The sequence below is a fragment of the Staurois parvus genome, unplaced genomic scaffold, assembly GCF_062004578.1.
Source record: "Staurois parvus isolate SC_StPar_1 unplaced genomic scaffold, SC_StPar_1.0 ptg000290l, whole genome shotgun sequence".
Classification (NCBI taxonomy): Eukaryota; Metazoa; Chordata; class Amphibia; order Anura; family Ranidae; genus Staurois; species Staurois parvus.
This window is the reverse complement of record NW_028318086.1, coordinates 453481-474201: the sequence shown is the minus strand read 5'-3', so window position 1 is coordinate 474201 and position 20721 is coordinate 453481. Positions and strand designations below refer to the sequence as shown.

General features: G+C 45.4%; 1 protein-coding gene across 1 annotated transcript in view; it reads left to right on the top strand.

The window, feature by feature from the left end:
* Positions 1–12498, top strand: part of CHCHD6 (coiled-coil-helix-coiled-coil-helix domain containing 6) — a 450070-nt gene extending 437572 nt beyond the window's left edge. The window contains exon 9 of the mRNA XM_089682444.1: positions 5125–12498. Within this exon, the coding sequence (XP_089538570.1) occupies positions 5125–5148 (24 nt within the window). The 3' untranslated portion in view covers positions 5149–12498. The remainder of the gene's footprint in view (positions 1–5124) is intronic.
* The last annotated feature ends 8223 nt before the right edge of the window (positions 12499–20721 follow it).

Sequence of the window (20721 nt, the reverse complement as noted above, 5' to 3'; positions counted from 1 at the left end):
CAAAACCTCACCAATCTTTGGGTGTGATTGAAAATAATGGCACCTGAACCTGCGTATTGCGATCACAGTGATTCTGCCATGATCCCAAAATGCCCCGGTGTGAATGGAGCCGCCCTGGTTCACACAAATGTGATCCTGGATGCGTTTTCAAACTCACAGATTGGCATGACAGGCTAGATATTATGTGTTCCCATTAAAGTGGTTCACACAGTTATACGGTGGGGGGTTTGATGTCCAGGGGGGCAGTATATGGGGGGGTTGTGATGTACAGGGGGCGTTATAAGGGGGGGGGGCTACATAAGTAGTGTTAGCCCTGTCCTGCAGAGCCATTGTGTTATAACAGCCACTAGCGATAATCGCATGTAACATCTGACAGGCTGGTTGTACCCAAGCTGATTGATCAACTTGGCTACATTCAGCCTGCCCATACATCGCTCAAATCTCAGCCAGTAGCTGCTGAACCGGCTGAGATTCAAACCGTCTATGACCGGCTTTAGTGTAGTTCGACTTCACAGTTGAGTCTCCATCATGGATCATGCACCGATACCGTTTTTTACTGGCGGATACAAGTACCGATATTCCTGGTCAAGTACTTACCGATACATTTGTGGTGCCATTTGAGCCCATACAAGATGAATCAAAGCCATCTAGCCCGTACTGTCCGCACTGCGAGGACAGAAAGCCGCAGGGGGGTTCACATCCCCGGACTGGTGAAGCGGCTTTTTGGTGTCTGACAACTGGGAATGGCGGCAATCTGGTACAGGTGGACTGGGGGGGGGGGGGAACCCCAACATGCAGGGAGGTTTCCTGCACCGCGTCCTGTGTGAACTCAGTCTGAAGTCACTATGACACCATGTTCACACAGTGTGGGAAACCGCATGCGATTCGGACAGGAATTGCATTGCATTCCTGTTCGAATTGCATGCAATTCTTTTGCAGTGCGATTGGAGCCCATTCGTTTTGGATGGGCTCAAATCGCACCACAGAGGTATTGGTATCGAGAGCATTTGCACGAGTAAGAGTACTCATGCAAGTACTCGGTATCGGCACTGATGGCGGTGTCAGGGGCGTCCCTTGGGTTGGTGTCACCCGCTGCGATAACACTTGGTGACACTCCCTCCGACGATCCCCGCAGAATGGATCGGATCTGCGGATTGAGCATAATGAATCTGACTCTGATACATTATGCTCAATCCGCAGATCCGATCCATCCTGCGGGGATCGTCGGCTTGCAACCTATACGGGGTTACACCGGATCTGCTCAACGAAAAGGTAAGTTGTAAAGGGCTCGTTCACTCTTCACTGTTTTACCAACGCTTGCCAAACGCCCCTATAGCGTTTGGCAAGCATTGGTCCGGCGTTTGCAGAGCGTTTTTTAACGCTCGGCAAACGCTCTGCAAATGGCGGTTGCTAGGCGTTTTCCGAGCGTTAAAAACGCCCCACAAACGCCTATAATGAAGTTTGAATGGTGTTACCGCTCCGCAAACGCCCCACAACCGCGTCGCAACCGCACCGCAAACGCCGGCCGGACGTTTGTGGAGCGGCACCATAGACTAGAATAGGAGGCTTCAACTCCTCCTGATTCGACCAGAGACGTCCGTTTTGCCGCGACGCGATGCAAACGCTCCCGTTAGAACAGCACCATGTGCTGCAATGTGCGTAAAAACGCTTCCCAAACGCCTCTCTGCCGTCTGCACACAACGCTAGTGTGAACGTAGCCAAAGCAAGCCGACGATCCCCGCAGGATGGATCGGATCCATCCTGCGGGGATCGCCGGCTTGCTTTACACACTTACCTTTTCGTGGAGTGGGTCTGGTGTCACCCCGTGCGGTCAGTGTCACCCAGTGCGAAGCGCACCCCCCGCACCTGCCTCTGGATGCCAGTGAGTGGTGCAACCTATCAGACATTTTTTTTTGCTGCATTCTTCAAAGACCAGCGCCGCTCAGAACACGCGCAGCATCACCTGCAGCGGGAAGCCGCTGTTTCGTCTGGTTGATGGAGTTGTTGTTGTGTGACATGATTCAATTGTTTGTTCAGAGAGGTGTGTAAATAACCTGATATCACAAATATTCCACGTTCCACCAGATATGACAGAATACATTTCATGGAGCAATCTCCATACCGAAACTCCTGCAAACTTCAACACGGCTCTTTAATTATGTTGATTTCAACCAAACGCATGAAAAAGGTGCACTTGCGGTGAAAACACAATTCCACTTAGCTGGTCAGTACTATTCAATTATCACATCCATCATCATATTATTTGGGGTGCTGACCCACATGGAAGAAAAATAGATTTGAAATATATTTTAAAAATATCCTTCCCAAATATATTGACATATATTTGAAATGCTACAATTTTGTCCGTATTCAATATATTTCAAAATATATTTCAATAAATATATACACTGTATGTTGAAATGCGTTTTTATTACAAAGTATATCAAAAATATTTTTAAAAATACATTTCAGATATACTGTATGTCTTTAAAAATACAAATCTACGTTTTTGGAATGCTTTTACAAATATATGTAAAAATATATGTTAAAATGACTTTTTTTATATTTAAAAAAAATATTTAAAAAATGTATATGCTTTAGATTTTTTTTAACATATAATCGGCCGATTTTCGCACTGTTAGTGGGGCAATGGCATCGGCCGATTTTTGTGGTTCTTCCTCATTTCTTTTATCGGTCATGCTGGAAAGTTTGTGAAAAACAGCCGATTTTCGCAATCATTGGTGGCAACAGAACAACCGATGTTTCGTTTTTCAGATGAAAAATCGGCCGATAAACAAACCGTCTATGGCCTGCATTACTGGTAATGGCGGTGATCAGTGACTTATAGTAGGACTGTAATAGTGCGGAGAGCAATCTGACACTGGCATAACTAGTGACACTAATCAGATATAATATTGTGTGTATATATATATATATATATATATATATATATATATATATATATATATTGTAGATATTATAGATTGTAAGCTGGAAAGAGCAGGGCCCTCGATCCCCTCATGTTTTGCATTGTATTGTTATTGTTCTGTCACATGTTCTGTCCCCCTTTTTGTAATGTACAGCGCTGAGCGAACTATTGGCGCTTTATAAATACTGTATAATAATAATATATATATAATCTTTATTTTATTTTTATACTGCTAATTGCGGTGTTAAGCGACCTATAATGGATAGGGATGCACCGATGCCGTTTTTACTGGCGGATACAAGTACCGATATTCCCGGTCAAGTACTTATCGATACCTTTGTGGTATGTTTTTGGAATGCATTTACAAATATATGTAAAAATATATGATAAAATTTACTTTTTTATGCGGTGGGCAGTCTGATGCTTGGGGGAGCTGACATCACCAGTGACATTACTACAGTGATCATTGATCACACTATACACTGTCAATGTACTAATGACATTGGCTGGGAAGGGGTTAACATCTAGGGCGATAAAGGCGTTCAATGTGTGCCTAACTATGTATAATGTGTGTAAAGTGTGCTTTTTTTTTTTTTCTTTTTTTTTCAATTAACCACTTCATGTCCGGACACTTTCACTCCCTTCTAGTCCGGACACTTTCACTCCCTTCCAGTTCGGGCACTTTCACCCCCTTCCAGTTCGGGCACTTTCACCCCCTTCCAGTCCGGACGCTTTCACCCCCTTCCAGTCCGGACGCTTTCCCCCCCTTCCAGTCCGGACGCTTTCCCCCCTTCCAGTCCGGACGCTTTCCCCCCTTTCCAGTCCGGACGCTTTCCCCCCCTTCCAGTCCGGACGCTTTCCCCCCTTTCCAGTCCGGACGCTTTCCCCCCTTTCCAGTCCGGACGCTTTCCCCCCCTTCCAGTCCGGACACTTTCCCCCCCTTCCAGTCCGGACACTTTCCCCCCCTTCCAGTCCGGACACTTTCCCCCCCTTCCAGTCCGGACACTTTCACCCCCTTCCTGTACAGGCCAATTTTCAGCTTTCAGTGCTGTCCCACTTTGAATGACAATTGCGCGGTCATGCAACACTGTACCCATGTGAATTTTTTTAGCTTTTTTTTGAGACAGATAAAACTTTATTTTGGTGGTATTTATTCACCACTGGGATTTAAATTTTTTTTGCTATATAAATGAAAAAGTCCAAAAAATGTTTAAAAAAGTGTTTTTCTTATAAACTTTTGCAAATAAATAATCTGTCTTCATAAATTTGGGCAAAATGTATTCGGTTATTTTTTTTTGTAAAAAAAAAAAAATAACCCAAATTAGTTTATAACCAAAAATTATAATTTTTCAAAAACATTTTTTTACATTTTTATTTAATTTTTTTATATTATTATTTGTTTTTTTTTGTTTGTTTTTTTACAGTGATTGCTTTTACACCCATTCTTGCAGCCATTGAGAAATACTGTGTGAGCTGTGATTGGTCACAGCTTGTCATATGGTACAAGACTGTTGTGAATAGCCTTGTACCATGTGACCTCTGTGATCATTCACAGATTTTATACATAGTAAGCAATGATGTCGGAAGTGACATCTTGCTTACTCCTATTCATGTGATCACTGATTGGCCAGACAGTGATCACATGATCGGAACCTCACGCAGAGGTCCTGTACAGCGATCAGTGTTCTCCAGACACAGCAGGAACCGGATCACGGTGCCGAGCGCTCCCAGGGAGCGCGCACAATCCAAAATGGCAGGCGCCGTTTATGAACGGCAACCCGCCCATGCACTGCCACCTTTCGGCCGTTTATATACAGTGGCCGGACGGCAAGTGGTTAAAGGATCTCTGAGTGTCTCATCCCTGCTTTGCAGGGGTAAGAAACAGAGAGATTGTTCTCTCTGCACAGAGCTCAGTGTTGATTGTCAGCACAGAGCTTTAGGTTGTGATTGTACACAGCCGATCAGCAGGTTCCTGCTGTGAATCATTGGCCGGGACTTGCTGACAGGCTCCTCCCATGTACAATCACAGCGGGTGCCAGCTAGGGGGCGTACATGCCCAGCACCCACTAGTAGGCAGTGACGTACGGATGCATTGCTTTGCCTGCAGCAGCCGCCCATCCGCAGTACATTGCAGGAGGGTTAAGTGAAACAGTTGCAATTATCAGTAACTTTTACGTCTTTTTTGTGTTTTTCAGAATCTGCTGTTCAATCACGGCTAATCCATCCAGCGTCAGCGCAGAAGAAGGTGGAGGAGGACCATGTCAACTGGAGATTCATCATGGGGAAAATGAAGGGTTTACATTGATTTTATAGAAAGAGCTATGACAATTTTTTTGCTGTAATAGAAATTCCTGCCAAGGCTGCTTTAAGCCAACATAGGAGGCGGCCATTGTGTTACCCAAATCTGAATCTCACCCCAGGTGATCATGCCGCCCGGGAGGCACAAACGAAAAACTGCCAAGTCAGGATGGCCTTACTCGGTCCAATATTTATGAGCGGAGCAACCGGTTCCAACATCGCTGGCTGCAATTGGGCTGTGTAGGGCTAAGTACTGACCAGTAGGGGGTATTTAAAACTGGAGGATACAAAATCTGGTGCAGCTCTGCATAGAAACCATTTTTTTTGTCAAAGCTTCTTTGAGCAGGCTGAAGTTAGAAGCTGATTGGCTCCCATGCACAGCTGCACCAGATTCTGAGTGCTCCAGTTTTATGCAGGCCATACATGGGTCGAATTCCGAACAAATTTTCTTTAGAAAATCAGAAATTTAGTGCAATATAATAATAATAGTGCAGCGCTACAACATAAAATACAATATAATTAATACTTAAGTAATATGAGATAGATAAATCCATAAATATATAAAACATGCAAAAACAAACAAACAAAAAAAAAACCAATAATATGGTGATAAGATCCAATGCGGATCTATTTAGTGCCAAACAACTCTAAAGTGCCCAATAATGTGTCGTGAGGTCCTCTCCAGGGCCTGTTAAAGTGCAATCAAATAACTCAACATAAGTGACCAAGAATCTCTACTCAAACAAAATATATTTTTTTTAATCAAGCAACCCCCGAACACCCCCACCATTGTAGGATATCCTTGAATCCCCTAATATGGGGGAATAAATTCCACACAAAGTGACACGTGGTTAAATAGCATACATCAATATATAAAAGAAAAAATATAAATACAGTGACCAAAAAAATGAAAATAAAAATCTATACATGTCCAACAATCTTATCGCGACCCACTGGGCCACCTCACTTTCAGGATCACTCCAGGACAGGGGCGGACTGACCATTTGGAAACTCGGGCACTGCCCAAGGGCCCGGGGTCAGTAGGGGGCCCCATGAGATGCCCCTAGTACCTTTGTCATAGGCTTTTTTGAGTTTGGGCAAGGACACAGGGACCCCATAATCCCCTATTGCCCGGGGGCCCCATGAGTTGTCAGTTCGCCCCTGCTCCAGGATCCTTCACAACCAGGTTACTGTATGGTGTCCAACCGTAATCCCCCTCTCTGGTGGCACTTACACTTCATGGTACTTACATGGTACCGTTGTGTTAAACCAGTTGAAGGCTCTGCTTTCTGAAAAGCCACCTCCCTCTAAATCCTGCAAATCTTCTTGTTTCCAGAAATTTAGTGCATTTTGTAACCCGATGGTGCCACCATTGATTTCGAAATTCAACCAACCAAGCCTTCAATGTCTCCTCATGTTGCTACAGAAAAGAATTCCTAGCCAAGAATTTTCTTTTCTTTCCAGGTCACAGCTTTATATTTCTCTCACGATTCTCCCATTATTGATTTGAAATTTGCTCATTTTTAAAAAATAGTTCCAACATGCCCGATCACTCAAATGCAATGGTCACACGAAAATCGGTCGTTTATGTGACCCACTATTGCCCCATACACACTATAAGAATATTGTCCGAAAATTTTCATACGAGACTGATCGTCCAATAATCGGATCGGATTGTCGAGAGCCGATCACGACAATTTGTGCACAGTATCCAAAGAGATAAGCAGAAATTTTTTTCTGGTACAATACCAGATCGTACGATTTGTGTTTAATCAGTACAGTAGTCATCTGAAAATACAATACAAATATAATACATGACATCACTTTCGAAATTCTGAAATTCTTTTCTTTCACAGGAGAATTTTCGTATCTTTAATAACCTTTTCACTTTTCGATGCGAGACTGGCAGATGAAAAAAAAGGGCAATCGTTCGCCCGTTATTCTCATCGTGTGTACTGCAGGCCATAGATGGGTCGAAAAACGGCCGTTTTAAAAAAAAAAAAACAAAAACGAAAAATCGGTCGTTCAATAGGCCGACGTTACCACCAACGGTAAAAAAAAATAGGCCAATTTACGTCCCGTCTACGGCCGGCATTTAATTACTTCTGTCCCTGCAGAGAGCTCCGCTATTATATTTGACATGAAAAAGTCTTGCGGTTGCAACAATGTATCTATTTGTATCCATTTCAGATACAGATGTTTTTATTTGGATACAAATAGATACATTGTTGTAACTGCAATACTTTTTCATGTCAAATATAATAGCGGACTGGAATTCTTCTTCTTCCTCTTCTTCCTCCTCTCCCTTCTTCCTCCTCTTCCTTCTACTTCCTCTTCTTCCTCCTCCTCTTCTTCCTTCTCTTCCCTCTTCTTCCTCTTCCTCTTCCCTCTTCTCCCTCTTCTTCCTCTTCTTCTTCCCTCTTCTTCCTCTTCTTCCTCTTCCCTCTTCTTACTCTTCTTCCTCTTCCCTCTTCTTCCTCTTCTTCTTCCCTCTTCTTCCTCTTCCTCTTCTTCTTCTTCTTCCTCTTCTTCTTTCTCCTCTTCTTCTTCCCAAAAAATCGGCCGATTTTCGACCCATCTATGGCCTGCATACGGGGCTTAATGGTGCGAAATTCGAATGAAAATTCTTAGAAAAGATTTTCAAAAGAAAATTAATTCGGAATTCGACCCGCGTATGGCCGGCTTTAGTAACTCGACCCCATAGTGTGATGTTCACATAAAGATCCTTCCAGTGATTAGATTGTGCACATTCCGCCTGTCATCTTCCTGTGGGTACCTTCAGTTTGGCTCACACAATGGCTGCAGCCAAGGTTAGTACATAGTCATTATTTATTTTATTTTTTTTTTAACTTGTCTCTTTATTGCACTCATTGGGGTAGATTTACTAGAACTGGAGAGTGCAGAATCTGGTGTGGCTGTGCATGGTAGCCAATGAGCTGCTATCTTCAGCTTGTTCAATTAAGCTTTGGCAATAAAACCCGGAAGCTGATTGGTTTCTATCCAGAACTGCACCAGCTTTTGCACTCTCCGGCTTTAGTAAATACCACCCATTGTTTACTTATTTAAAAGAAAAGGTCATTACCATTGCCGTCCATTCCATTGAAATGCCTATATGAGCCAGCTGCTGGCTTTCATGATTTTGATTTGCACTGCCAACAAAAATAGCTGCATTCTGATTGGCTGTTGTGGAAATAAAAGCTGTTGTCTTTCTGCCAGTTGTTTTGCAGCGGCCCCTATTTCACATTCACTAGAATTTGGCAGCTTGCATGCTTTCTGTTACAATTTTTTTTAGATGCCATGTTTTTCTTTGTGCCTTCGGAATGAAATTTTTAGCTGCCAATGTCCTTGTTCAGGTAGTTGGTTATTTCTGCTGTCCTTTGATATGTCCCGGTCTTCTGACCTGTACAGGGAGCTGATTTGTGTCATGAAAGTCATAGATATGAACACCTTTGCTAGAGGGTATCACCCCCGGTTCACATATACGCGGCCACGCGGGCTGTGTTTTGCGCGGCACGAGAGCCGTTCATTTGAATGGATTCCGTGCCTGTGACGTGCAGGGAAGAAGTCCCTGCACTTCTTGCAAAAACGAAGCCGAGGTTCCCAGTACGGTTGCGTTTTCCAGTGCGGGCGGCGTGCCATTAGAAGTAATGGCACCCGCGGGTCCACATTCTTCTGTGTGGGTGGATTTTCGTGCAGATCCGCAGCAGCACCACCTGCACAGATGTGAACCAGGGCTCAGGGTGGATTACCTAAAACTGGAGCATTCAGAATCTGGTGCAGCTCTGCATGGCAGCCAATCAACACTTAACTTCAGCTTGTTCAATTAAGCTTTAACAATAAAACCTGAAAGCCGACCTCCAAGTGTTTAAAAGTGTCCAGTCTCCAGTTTTCGTAAATAACCTCCATAAACTCATTGCCAAAACGCATGGAAGAAGAGAGCTGTGGAATGAGCTGCAGGAGGGCTTGGCAGCGGTAATCATTTAAAGTGTAACTCCAGCCAAAATGATTTTTTTTTTTTGTAGTTTAGGACAGGGTAATGAAGAGATAAAATTTCTGCCTAGTTTTTATTTCTAGATGTTTGAAAAAATAAAAGCACAATACCAATGGTTTTGGAGTCTAGAATGATTTTTACATCATAAAAATCCAAGATGTGCGGTTTTGGGGGTTTATACTGCACCCCCTTCATCAGGACTTGTAAATTGGATTTGGATAAAAAAAAGAAATGGCGGTCTCAATGTAATTTGAAGGAAAAGTCTGCTTTTTTTTTTTTTTTTTTTTGAAGCATAAACTAGGACCACCATGCTAAAAGATAGTTTAAAATTCTTTAATAGTTCTTTAGCAACATCACATAAAGCAGCCAATGAATTTAGAAGGCCACAACCTTCCCCTTCATCAGGTCTTACTTGGACTCCGGGGACAATCTTTAATCTTCTGCTGACTATGTAACACAGTGGTTCTCAAGCTTCCTAATGCCGCGACCCTTTAATACAGTTCATGTTGTGGTGACCCCCAACCATAAAATTATTTACCCAGTAATTATAATTCATGAGTGTCGTTTTACCTCCAATACTGCTGCTTTCAACACAGTAGCTGCTTTTAACAGAGTAGCTGCTTTCAACACAGCAGCTGCTTTCTACACAGTAGCTGCTCTTTACACATCGGAAATATGTGTTTTCCAATGGTCTTAGGTGACCCCTGTGAAAGGGTCGTTCGACCCCCAAAGGGGTCGCGACCCACAGGTTGAGAACCACGGATGTAACACATATGTGTCAGCAAGAGAGGTTGGCTTTAATACCCAGCTGCCAAACCTATGTATTCACGGCAGCCTGAGGTTGTATGCTGAGAGAGCGCTCACTGTGCACTCCCAGCACACAGACTTACCCCCCCTTCACATATATGCGGCCATGCGGGCTGCGTTTTGTGCAGGCATGAGGGCCCATTCATTTGAATGGACTTCCGTGCCCCGTGACACGCAGGGAAGAAGTCCCTGCACTTCTGAAAGCGCAGCCCGCACAGGAACCTCGGTTCCCAGTACGGTTGTGTTGTCCAGTGATGGTGGCATGCTATTAGAGCTCATGGCGGGTCCGCATTTCTCTGTGCGGGTGGTGCGGCTGCCAGATCCACAGTGGCACCACTCGCACATATGTGAACCAAGCCTTAAAGCAGAACTCAACTCACCTTGGCTCCAGCGATACGATGTCTTCAAGCTCCTTGCCTGGCTGCTGATACCTTCAGGCGTCAGCCTTTGGGTCTTGATAGCTGGCTGCTGTTATTTGTGAGGCGGGGATGGCGTCACTGATGCGCATGCACGGGCGTTCAATCAGATTCGGCATCGCCGAACTTGTACAATGGGTGGCACGTGCGCGGTTCACTGTACAAAGGCAAACAGGCCGGCCGCTGATACCTTCAGGCAGCTAGCCTTTGGGTCTCGATAGCTGGCTGCTGTTATTTTCCAGGCGGAGATGACGTCACTGCTGTGCATGCATGGGCTTTCAGTCAGATTCGGCATCGCCAAACTTGAACAATGGGTGGCGCGTGCGCAGCTCACTGTGCACTCCCGGCGCACAGACTTAAAGCAGAACTCAACTCACCTTGGCTCTAGCGATACGATGTCTTCGAGCTCCTTGCCCGGCCGCTGATACCTTCAGGCAGCTAGCCTTTGGGTCTCGATAGCTGGCTGCTGTTATTTTCCAGGCGGAGATGGCATCACTGCTGCGCATGCATGGGCGTTCAGTCAGATTCGGCTTTGCTGAATTTGTACAATGGGTTGCGCGTGCGTGGATTACTGTACAAGGGCAGACAGGCTGGCCACTAATACCTTCAGGTTCCCAGCCTTCGGGTCTCGATAGCTGGCTGCTGTTATTTTGAGGCGGGAATGGTGTCACTGCTGCGCATGCACGGGCGTTCAGTCAGATTCGGTATTGTACAATGGGTTGCGCGTGCATGGCTCACTGTACAAGGGCAGACAGGCAGGTAAGTAACTTTAATGCAGAATAGACAAACCATGTCTCTTCTGCATTAAAATTCCTGCCTGTTCGCCCATCTTTGCTTTTGGTTTAAAATTCCACTTTAACTGTTACTGATCAGTGGAATGAATTCTGTATGTGTCTATGGGCTCCCGTAGCGCGGTTCAGAAGTTTACCCACACAGATGCCCCCTTAGCACTCGGCTTGCTAGGGGGCACTCAGAAGAAAAAAAATAGCGGACAGTACCAGCGGGGAACCACCAAAGAGAAGGTAAGGGACCTGCTCTGTGCAACGATATTGCACAGAGCAGTAAGTAAAACATCTTTTTTATTTTAATTTAAAAAATGTGCCTTTTAATTTGACTTTAACAAAACAGTCTATATTCAGATATCTATTTAGGATTTCAAACAAACTTTAGCAACTTAATTCTTGCGACGTGCCTCAGTTATTTCTACTCTTAAAAAAATTAAAAGTCAGCAGCTACAAAAACAGACACTTACCTGTGCAAGGATCCAGCGCCTCTTCACAGGGGTCAGTTTCTTCACTGGTGTTCGGTCTCAGGCACTGACATGTTTACTGTGGGCAGTCAGCTGCGCACTCCTTGCGGCTTCACAGCCAGCTGCCCACGGTGCATGTGTGAACTGCGCTGTGCTTTGTGAATGCCTTTCGGGACCTGTGATGTGTCCCAGTAGATTATAGGCAGGGAGGTGAGGAGGAGAACTAGGCAATCCAAGGGGGAGTGGGTACCTGTCAAAACTAGGTCCTCGCCCCCCCCCCCTCCCCCCAAAAAAACCTTCCAAATATGGCAGGGGATGGGGGAGGAGGAAGAGCGTAACTTCTCGGTGAACTCCCGCTTTAAATTTTTCCATCTCAGTCAACTCTGTGAGCAATTCTGAAGTTAATAGTAGTGCTCAAACACTTGAAACAAGTTGCAATTTTTTTACCCTGGAGTTTTACACTGAAATCAAACCATTCTGGACTCTAAAATCATTGATGTGGTACTCCTGTTTCTGTTAAACTCCTAGATCTTGTTCAAGGTGCTTCTTGAGGCCCTTTCGTATTTAAACATTGCCTAGCCAGAGCTATTGCCTTCTTCAATATAGATTCCAATCCGCTCTGTAATATTAAACTAACAGTAGGTCCAGCGCTTCTCAGCCATGCCTTCCAAATGTTCTTTCTGTGACCCCGTTAGGGAGATTGGAGGACAAAGTCGGGGAGATTTTTGTAATTGTGTCATTTATTCTGTTTCTGCCATAATTAAAGTTGATCTCCAGCATGAAATAAAATTAAAAACATTCTACTCCACTCGCTTTAATTTTATTTACAAAAAAAAACATTATTTAGATGAGGGTGTTGTCATTAAAATATGTAAGAAAAGACAAGCATGAATGGTAAACTATGCAATCGGAACAGACAAGATTCCGCAAAATGCATCAAAGTATACAAAGCAGGCAATCAACACATACAGTTGCAAGAAAAAGTATGTGAACCCCTTGGGATTACGTGGAGTTTTGCATGTGTCAACAAAACTGTTAGCATGTGCCAGAGATTTCTGTAGGTCTTTAGCTGACACTCTGGGATTCTTCTTTACCTCATGCAGCATTCTGCGCTGTGCTCTTGCAGTCATTTTTACAGGATGACCACGCCTAGGGAGAGTAGCAACAGTGCTAAACTTTCTCCATTTGTAGACAGTCTGTCTTACCGTGGACACATGAACATCAAGGCTTTTGGAGATACTTTTGAAACCCTTTCCAGCTTCATGCAAGGCAACAATTCTTGATGGTAGGTCTTCTGAGAGCTCTTTTCTGCGAGGCATGGTTCACATCAGACAGTGCTTCTTGAAACCAGTAAACCCAAAACAGGTGTGTGTTTTTTAAGGGCAGGACAGCTGTCAGCAACACATCCAATATCATCACACTGATTGGAGTCAAGGTTGGCTTACTCCTGGCTCCAATTAGCTCTGGCAGAAGTCATTAAGCTAGGGCTTCACATACTTTTTCCTCCCTGCACTGTGAATGTTTACATGTTATGTGCAATTAAACCATGGCAACATCTAATGTTTGTGTAGTATTATGTTCAGCAGACTGTGTTCTTCTATTGTTGTGACTTAGATGACGTTCAGAGCACATTTTATGCCCAATTCATGCAAAACTCCACGTAATCCCAAGGGATTCACATACTTTTTCTTGCAGCTGTATACAGCTTAATAGTATATGGGACTTTTAGATCTAGGGCCACATTTACCTACATGCATGTAAAGGGCTGGTTCCTCAGTCTTCTTTCTTCTAGACCAGTGGTCTCCAAACTGTGGCCCAGGGGATGGATGTGGCACTTTGATTGTTTTTATCTGGTGCCTTGGGGCACTATTCCACCAATTGACACCAATGATGTGGCACTATTCCCCCTACTGAGACTATCCATGGGGCACTATTCTTCTCCTTGATATCAACAATGGGGCACTATTCCTCCCATTACAACCAATGATGGGGAACTTGTGCAGGGGCATTTTCTACTCGCGTACAAAAAAATGGCAACCATCCCAACCTGTAACTGGCCTTTGCAGCACATCACAAATAAAGGATTTCCCAGCACACTGACCAGCCAACCTGCAAAACAACCAAAGTGGCTCTGACAGCTTGCATTAGTAACAGAGGGTTTTGTTTGCACACATTTGCAAATACATGCGTAAGCCGCAGTGCCCACTCAAGGTTCCTCTGTATGTACTGCAGTCCTAACTTTCAATTTCCAGAGCCTCCATAGTAGGAGTTCATATAAGAATGGATAGATTAAGGGCAGAACAAAAGAAAGGAACGGAGTATATCCGGGTACCAGGGCACTTCCAGCAGGTATGCTTGGAGGGAGCCCACCCACCACTTAAAGGCACAGGGACACGTGATGCCCAGCAAGAGCGCAAAAGTGTGCAAACAAAACCCTCTGTTTTTGACGCAAGACACTTTGGTTGTTTTGCAGGCTCATTGGTAAGTGTCCTGGGAAATCCTTTGTCATTTTCTCCTCCCACTGGCCACAGTCCGGCCCCTCTAAAGCCCGAAGGCCAGTAAACTGACCCTTTGCGAAGAAAGTTTGGAGACCCCTGTTCTAAGATTGCAGAATGAAGGTCTCTTTTGCTGGCACATGTTGCTCCCCTGTGAGGTGCACAATTCCCATTGGCTGTCTATTCGCGAGGTCCTCAAAGGGTCAAGAATACATCAGTATCGTGATGATGTCACAACGAGGGGCGGGAACAAGACACGTCAGCCCAGACTATGGAGGTGGATTACCAGCATTCACAAGTGGAAGAGGTGGTGTGGTAGGTCTCTAGATGGACTTTTTGTGTGAGAATGGATATGGGCAGATGGTATGTGAGGGACTGGGAGGGTTTGGTATGCCCAGAAGAGGGATTTGGGGGGGTTTTGTTTGCCCAGAAAAGGACATTAACCCCTTCATGTCTCCTTCCTGAAGCCCTTTAGCCCGGGTTCAGATATGTGCGGTGCAATATATTGTATGTGATTCGCACAGGAACCACACCGCATTCCTGTGCAAGTCACATGCGATTTGTGTGCGGTGCGATTGGCGCCATACATTTTGTATGACTGTTCGCACCGCACCCGCACCAAAAAACGTGCAGGACCCTTTTTTTGGTCCGCACTAGAATCGGATCGCATGGGTATTCACACCTATGCGATCCGCTTCTGCACATCGCACCACATTTTGTGGACTGCTTTCGGGGTGTTGTTAACTTAAAGCGGAGCGCCACCCAAAATGGGAAGTTACGCTTTTAGGACTACTCCCCCGCTTCCCATTAAGGATCGGCACCTTTGGGGGATGGGGGGGGGAGCTGGTACCCGAATTTGACAGGTACCCACTTCCGGTCCAATTGCCTAGGAGATCGGAAGTCTCGTGACAGGTCCCAGAAGACTATAGGACCATTCATGAAGCGCAGTGCTACTCGCGCATGCGCAGTGGGTACCCGGCTGTGCAGCCGCAAGCTATCACAGCCGGGTACCCACACTGAAGATGCCGGCCTCCTGGAATACAGGACGGCCGGTGAAACGGACTGCGGGGGACACACCATGGGACTGAGGGATAGGTAAGTGGCTGTTTTTTAAAAGTCAGCAGCTACAGTTTTTGTAGCTGCTGAATTATTTTTTGACAGTGTAAGTGGAACTCCGCTTTAACATACACACCCGCAACTGTTCGCATGAATGGGGTGCGATTCTGATGTGATGCGGAATTCGCACTGAAAATGCGAATTCCGCACTGCATCAGTGTGAACCAGGACTTAGGTGGGTTTTAATGCAGGGAGTCAGAACACCTTCCCAATCGCAGAACCGTTGTGATTGGCTCGCACAGCAGTTAAATGATCAGGGGTTCATCCCCCTTGGTTCCTGATCAGAAGCCGTGACCAAGAGCAGTTGGTGGCAACTCAATCGGTGTGGTGGGCAGGGGCGGACTGACCATTTGGAAACTCGGGCACTGCCCGAGGGCCCGGGATCAGTAAGGGGCCCCGTGAGATGCCCCTGGTACCTTTTTCATAGGCTTTTTTAAATTTGGGCAAGGACACGGGGCCCCATGATCCCCTATTGCCCCTGGGGTCAGTAGGGGGCCCCATGAGATGCCCCTGGTACCTTTTTCATAGGCTTTTTTTAAATTTGGGCAAGGACACAAGGGCCTCATGATTCCCTATTGCTCCAGGGGTCAGTAGGAGGCCCCATGAGATGCCCCTGGTACCTTTTTCATAGGCTTTTTTGAGTTTGGGCAAGGGGCCCCATGATCCCATATTGCCCGGGGGCCCCAGGAATTGTCAGTCCACCCCTGGTGGTGGGAGCACAATCTCAACACGCAACTTCAGACCACCATGGCTGGGCATGAAGGACCGCTTTTTCTGCCTTCACACATGCATTATGCAGTTCGGAAAAGGTTACACTTTGCATGACTTGTTTACACGGAGTTTCTCAAAGTAGAACATCAACATTTAGATGAGCATTGCCTGAGCCTCCTAATTAGATCGCGAGTCAACAGGGATGTCAATTTGTAACACATCCCTAGGATTCGGTAAAACAAGGCTTATGTCACCCAAGGCCATTCTGTGTGACATTATTTCTAATGACTGCCATAAATATTCCATATTGTTATGAACATTCTCAGTTCCTTTAGAAAACAAAAACATCAATATGACTTACATTTTGACTTCCTAAGGCCCTGTACACCCACAGACACCAACATTCAAGTGTTTACAGGGAATAGATACAGAATACGACTGCTGTGTGCAATGTCAATATCAATGAGTGCGGTGCCAGTATAGAAATCTCCTTCATTGTGATAGTGAAGTGTACAGGAGGGGGGTCAAGTGACAAACCGGCTTCTCTACCCAGCGTGTGTGTATGAGCCCGTAGGGCAGCCATAGACTGGTGCTGAGACATCTGTCCATCCTCCTCCTAGGGATTCAGCTGATGGATGTAAAAACTTCGATCTAGAAAAGGAAACAATCAGCAGTCGGAGTGTTGGAAAGTGTTTTGCAAAATAAATACCATTTCAGACAATCGGAAACACTTGACAACATGGCTAGATTATTGCAAACATATACATAAAGGAACCTGCAAGGGAGATGGGCCCCGCTCCATCTTGGCTGCGGTGCTGATCTGCGGACTTGCCTCTCGGATACATACAATTCCAGGAAAATGTAGATGGCGCCAAGATGGTCAAGGGTTCAGAGCTTCTCATGGTTAAAGAGGAATTCCAGGAATGGATATTTCATACATAGTTACATAGCTTGGACCAATGTAACTATGTGTATATACCATACCTGGCTGATGCCCCTGGAAGCCAGAAATCACTGAAGTAGACACTGCTACTCCAGCGATCTCTACTTTCTTCCAGGTGCCATGCTGAGTGGTTGTCTTGCTGCTTTGTGAACATAGGAGGTCAGTCACTTGGCAAGGGCACCATTCAGAGAATGCTTTGCATTTTCTGACTACAAAGTGTTCTCTGATTGGATGAGGTGGAGAGTGTGATGACACTGCCCCACCTCGTCCAATCCAAGGGTGGACTGACCATTTGGAAACTCGGGCACTGCCCGAGGGCCCGGGGTCAGTAGGGGGCCCCATGAGATGCCCCTGGTACCTTTTTCATAGGTTTTTTTTTTTAGTTTGGGCAAGGACACAGGGGCCCCAAGATCCCCTATTGCCCGGGGGCCCCATGAGATGCCCCTGGACCTTTTTCATAGGTTTTTTTTAGTTTGGGCAAGGACACAGGGGCCCCAAGATCCCCTATTGCCCGGGGGCCCCATGAGTTGTCAGTCCGCCCTGGTCCAATCAGAACACTTTGCAATCATTCAGAAAATGCAAAGCATTCCCTGAATGGCACTGGTGCTGAGCAGCCAAGTCTCAATACAGCAGGGCAGCCGCTTGGCATTGGGAATCAAAAGCAAGTGGAGGTCACTGGGGTAGTGGTGCCAACAACAGTGATTTCCAACTTCTAGAGGATTCTACATGTATGTTATATGTCCATGCTGGACCAGGGTAACTATATTTAAAATGAAATCCTTCATTCGGCTCCATTCGCCAAAGTCACATGATTTCCAGTGCGACTTTTATCCAACTTTACATTCTCAGCCACTTGGCAAGGGCACCATTCAGAGAATGCTTTGCATTTTCTGACTACAAAGTGTTCTGATTGGATGAGGTGGAGAGTGTGATAACACTGCCCCACCTCGTCTAATCCAAGGGTGGACTGACCATTTGGAAACTCGGGCACTGCCCAAGGGCCCGGGGTCAGTAGTTAACTTAAAGCGGAGCTCCACCCAAAATGGGAAGTTTCGCTTTAAGGACTGCTCCCCCGCTCCCCATTAAGGATTGGCACCTTTGGGGGATTCAGAGCATGCTTTGCATTTTCTGACTACAAAGTGTTCTGATTGGATGAGGTGGAGAGTGTGATGACACTGCCCCACCTCATCCAATCCAAGGGTGGACTGACAATTTGGAAACTCGGGCACTGCCCGAGGGCCCGGGGTCAGTAGGGGGCCCCATGAGATGCCCCTGGTACCTTTTTCATAGGCTTTTTTGAGTTTGGGCAAGGACACAGGGGCCCCAAGATCCCCTATTGCCCAGGGGCCCCATGAGTTGTCAGTCTGCCCCTGGTCCAATCAGAACACTTTGCAATCATTCAGAAAATGCAAAGCATTCCCTGAATGGCACTGGTGCTGAGCAGCCAAGTCTCAATACAGCAGAGCAGCCGCTTGGCATTGGGAATCAAAAGCAAGTGGAGGTCACTGGGGTAGCGGTGTCGCCAACAGTGATTTCCAGCGTCTAGAGGATTCTACATGTATGTTATATGTCCACGCTGGACCAGGGTAACTATATTTAACATGAAATCCTTCATTCGGCTCCATTCACCAAAGTCACACGATTTCCAGTGCGACTTTGATCCAACTTTACATTCTCTGGACCAAACTTGCATCAAAAGTCGCACCAAAGTAGTGTAGGCACCTTTTCAAAATCGCTGCAACTTTAAGTCACACAGATTTGAATGGATGCAATTGAAAAGGATGGGCTGCCACTTTGATATCCAAAGTCGCATGACAAGTCACACAAGTCTGAATGGAGCCTAAAATCTGAAATCCACGACTATGGAAAAACTATCCTTGGAGTGCTGGGGGATCTCATTTTTGTCTTCGGTACCAGTAAAAAGCAGTTTTACTTACCTTCTCTCTCGCTCCTCCAGCAGCCAACTATCTACTTCCCTCTCCAACGCTCTAGCTTGTGGGTCGGCCCTTGGTGTCCTCGCTTACAACACAGGACTGTTGGTCCTGCATTGTCCCTGATGACATGACATCAGATCAGAGCACTGAACAGAAGAGGCTGCTGTCCTCCGGTTCCATGGATGGAGGCGCTAAGGAAAAGGTGAATATTACTGCTTTTTCATGTTCCCCTAGATCAGGGGTAGGCAACCTGAGAGCCGCAGGACTACAAGTTCCATCATGCCTCTGCAAGTCGTAACTGTCAGTTTTGTAATCTTTGCAATGCCTCATGGGAAATGTAGTTCCACAACAGCTAGACAGCCACAGGTTGCCTACCCCTGCCCTAGACAAAAATTAGTTCAGCTACAAAGGTTAGACAAAAATATGGAGACACTACATGATTTTCAGGTGCGAAAGTGACAACATGTTTTGCGTTGAAAGCGGAAGTGATGGAACATTCTTTTGCTTCCGCTGTGTGATGCGACACCTAGCTACCAGGTGGGAAGCCTCACATTCATCATTCACTGCGTGCTCTGCTAGTAATATGGAGTCATGTCAGAGCTTACTGAGCTGCAAAGAGGGCAAATTGTTGGTGCCGCTTAGCTGGTGCCTCTGTGGCTGAAGTTGCCACTTTATTTGCTGTGTTGTGAGGTACAGTACCAAAGGTTATGACGGAATATACAGTTTCCAGGAAAATGTCATTGATATTTACAAGCGTGGTTGATATGGCCAACTGACTGAAAGAGACAAAAGGATTGTGACCCGGAATAAGAAAACAACTGCTGCAAAAGTGACTTCAAAGCTCAATCTCAGTCTTCACAGGACTCAGTCTTTACAGGACTGAGATTGAGCTCTGCAGTCACTTTTGCAGAAGTTGTTTTCTTATTCCGGGTCACAATCCTGCGCAATGTCCTTTTTGTCTCTTTCGGCCTGTTGACCATGTCACCCGCGCTTATGCTTCTCAGACGAAGTTTTCCTGGAAACTGTATATGCCATCATAACCTTTGATACTGAACCTCACAATACATTGGCAACTTCAGTCACAGAGGTACCAGCTAAGCGGCACCAACAATTTGCCCTCTTTGCAGCTCCGCAAGCTCTGACATGACTCCGTATTACTAGCAGAGCACGCAGTAAATGACAAAAGTGAGGCTTCCCACCTTTTAGCTAGGTGTCTCATCACACAGCGGAAGCAAAAGAATGTTACACCACTTCCTCTTTCATCAACATGTCATCACTTTCTCAATATATAGTGCGCTGTCCCTTTAAATATAATAAATGCAAAAAAAATCAATGCTATGTGTCTATATAAATGTGCCCACAACTAATATCTATAACTCCAATATAAACCAAAAATCTAAACATTTAGATCCATACATCAAAGAACAATTCATAAAGAATTCATACACAAAATATAAATGAACAAAAGTCCCAAAATCAATCTCGGAAAAAAAAGTGCTCTGTGTTGCAAAACTTTATATAAAGTTCTTCTGTGCTCAGAAAGTGCTCTTCAAAAAAACAAGCAAGCCTCTTACCAAAATGAGATGATCTCAAGCTATAGAGATCAAATAGCATATGCGTCATAACCCGAGACTGGCACTCTCTCTGACAAACCACCAAGAGATGGCTGCATTCACCGAAAAGGTTCGCACTCCCATCAAGATTCCACTCTAGATTCTAGTGCCGCTTGTCATGATATAGAGGGATGAAACAAGGAGAAGCTTCATAGTGCAATATAATTAAAAACCAGCTATTTATTCAAATATATTGCACTTAAGATCAGGTGAATAAAA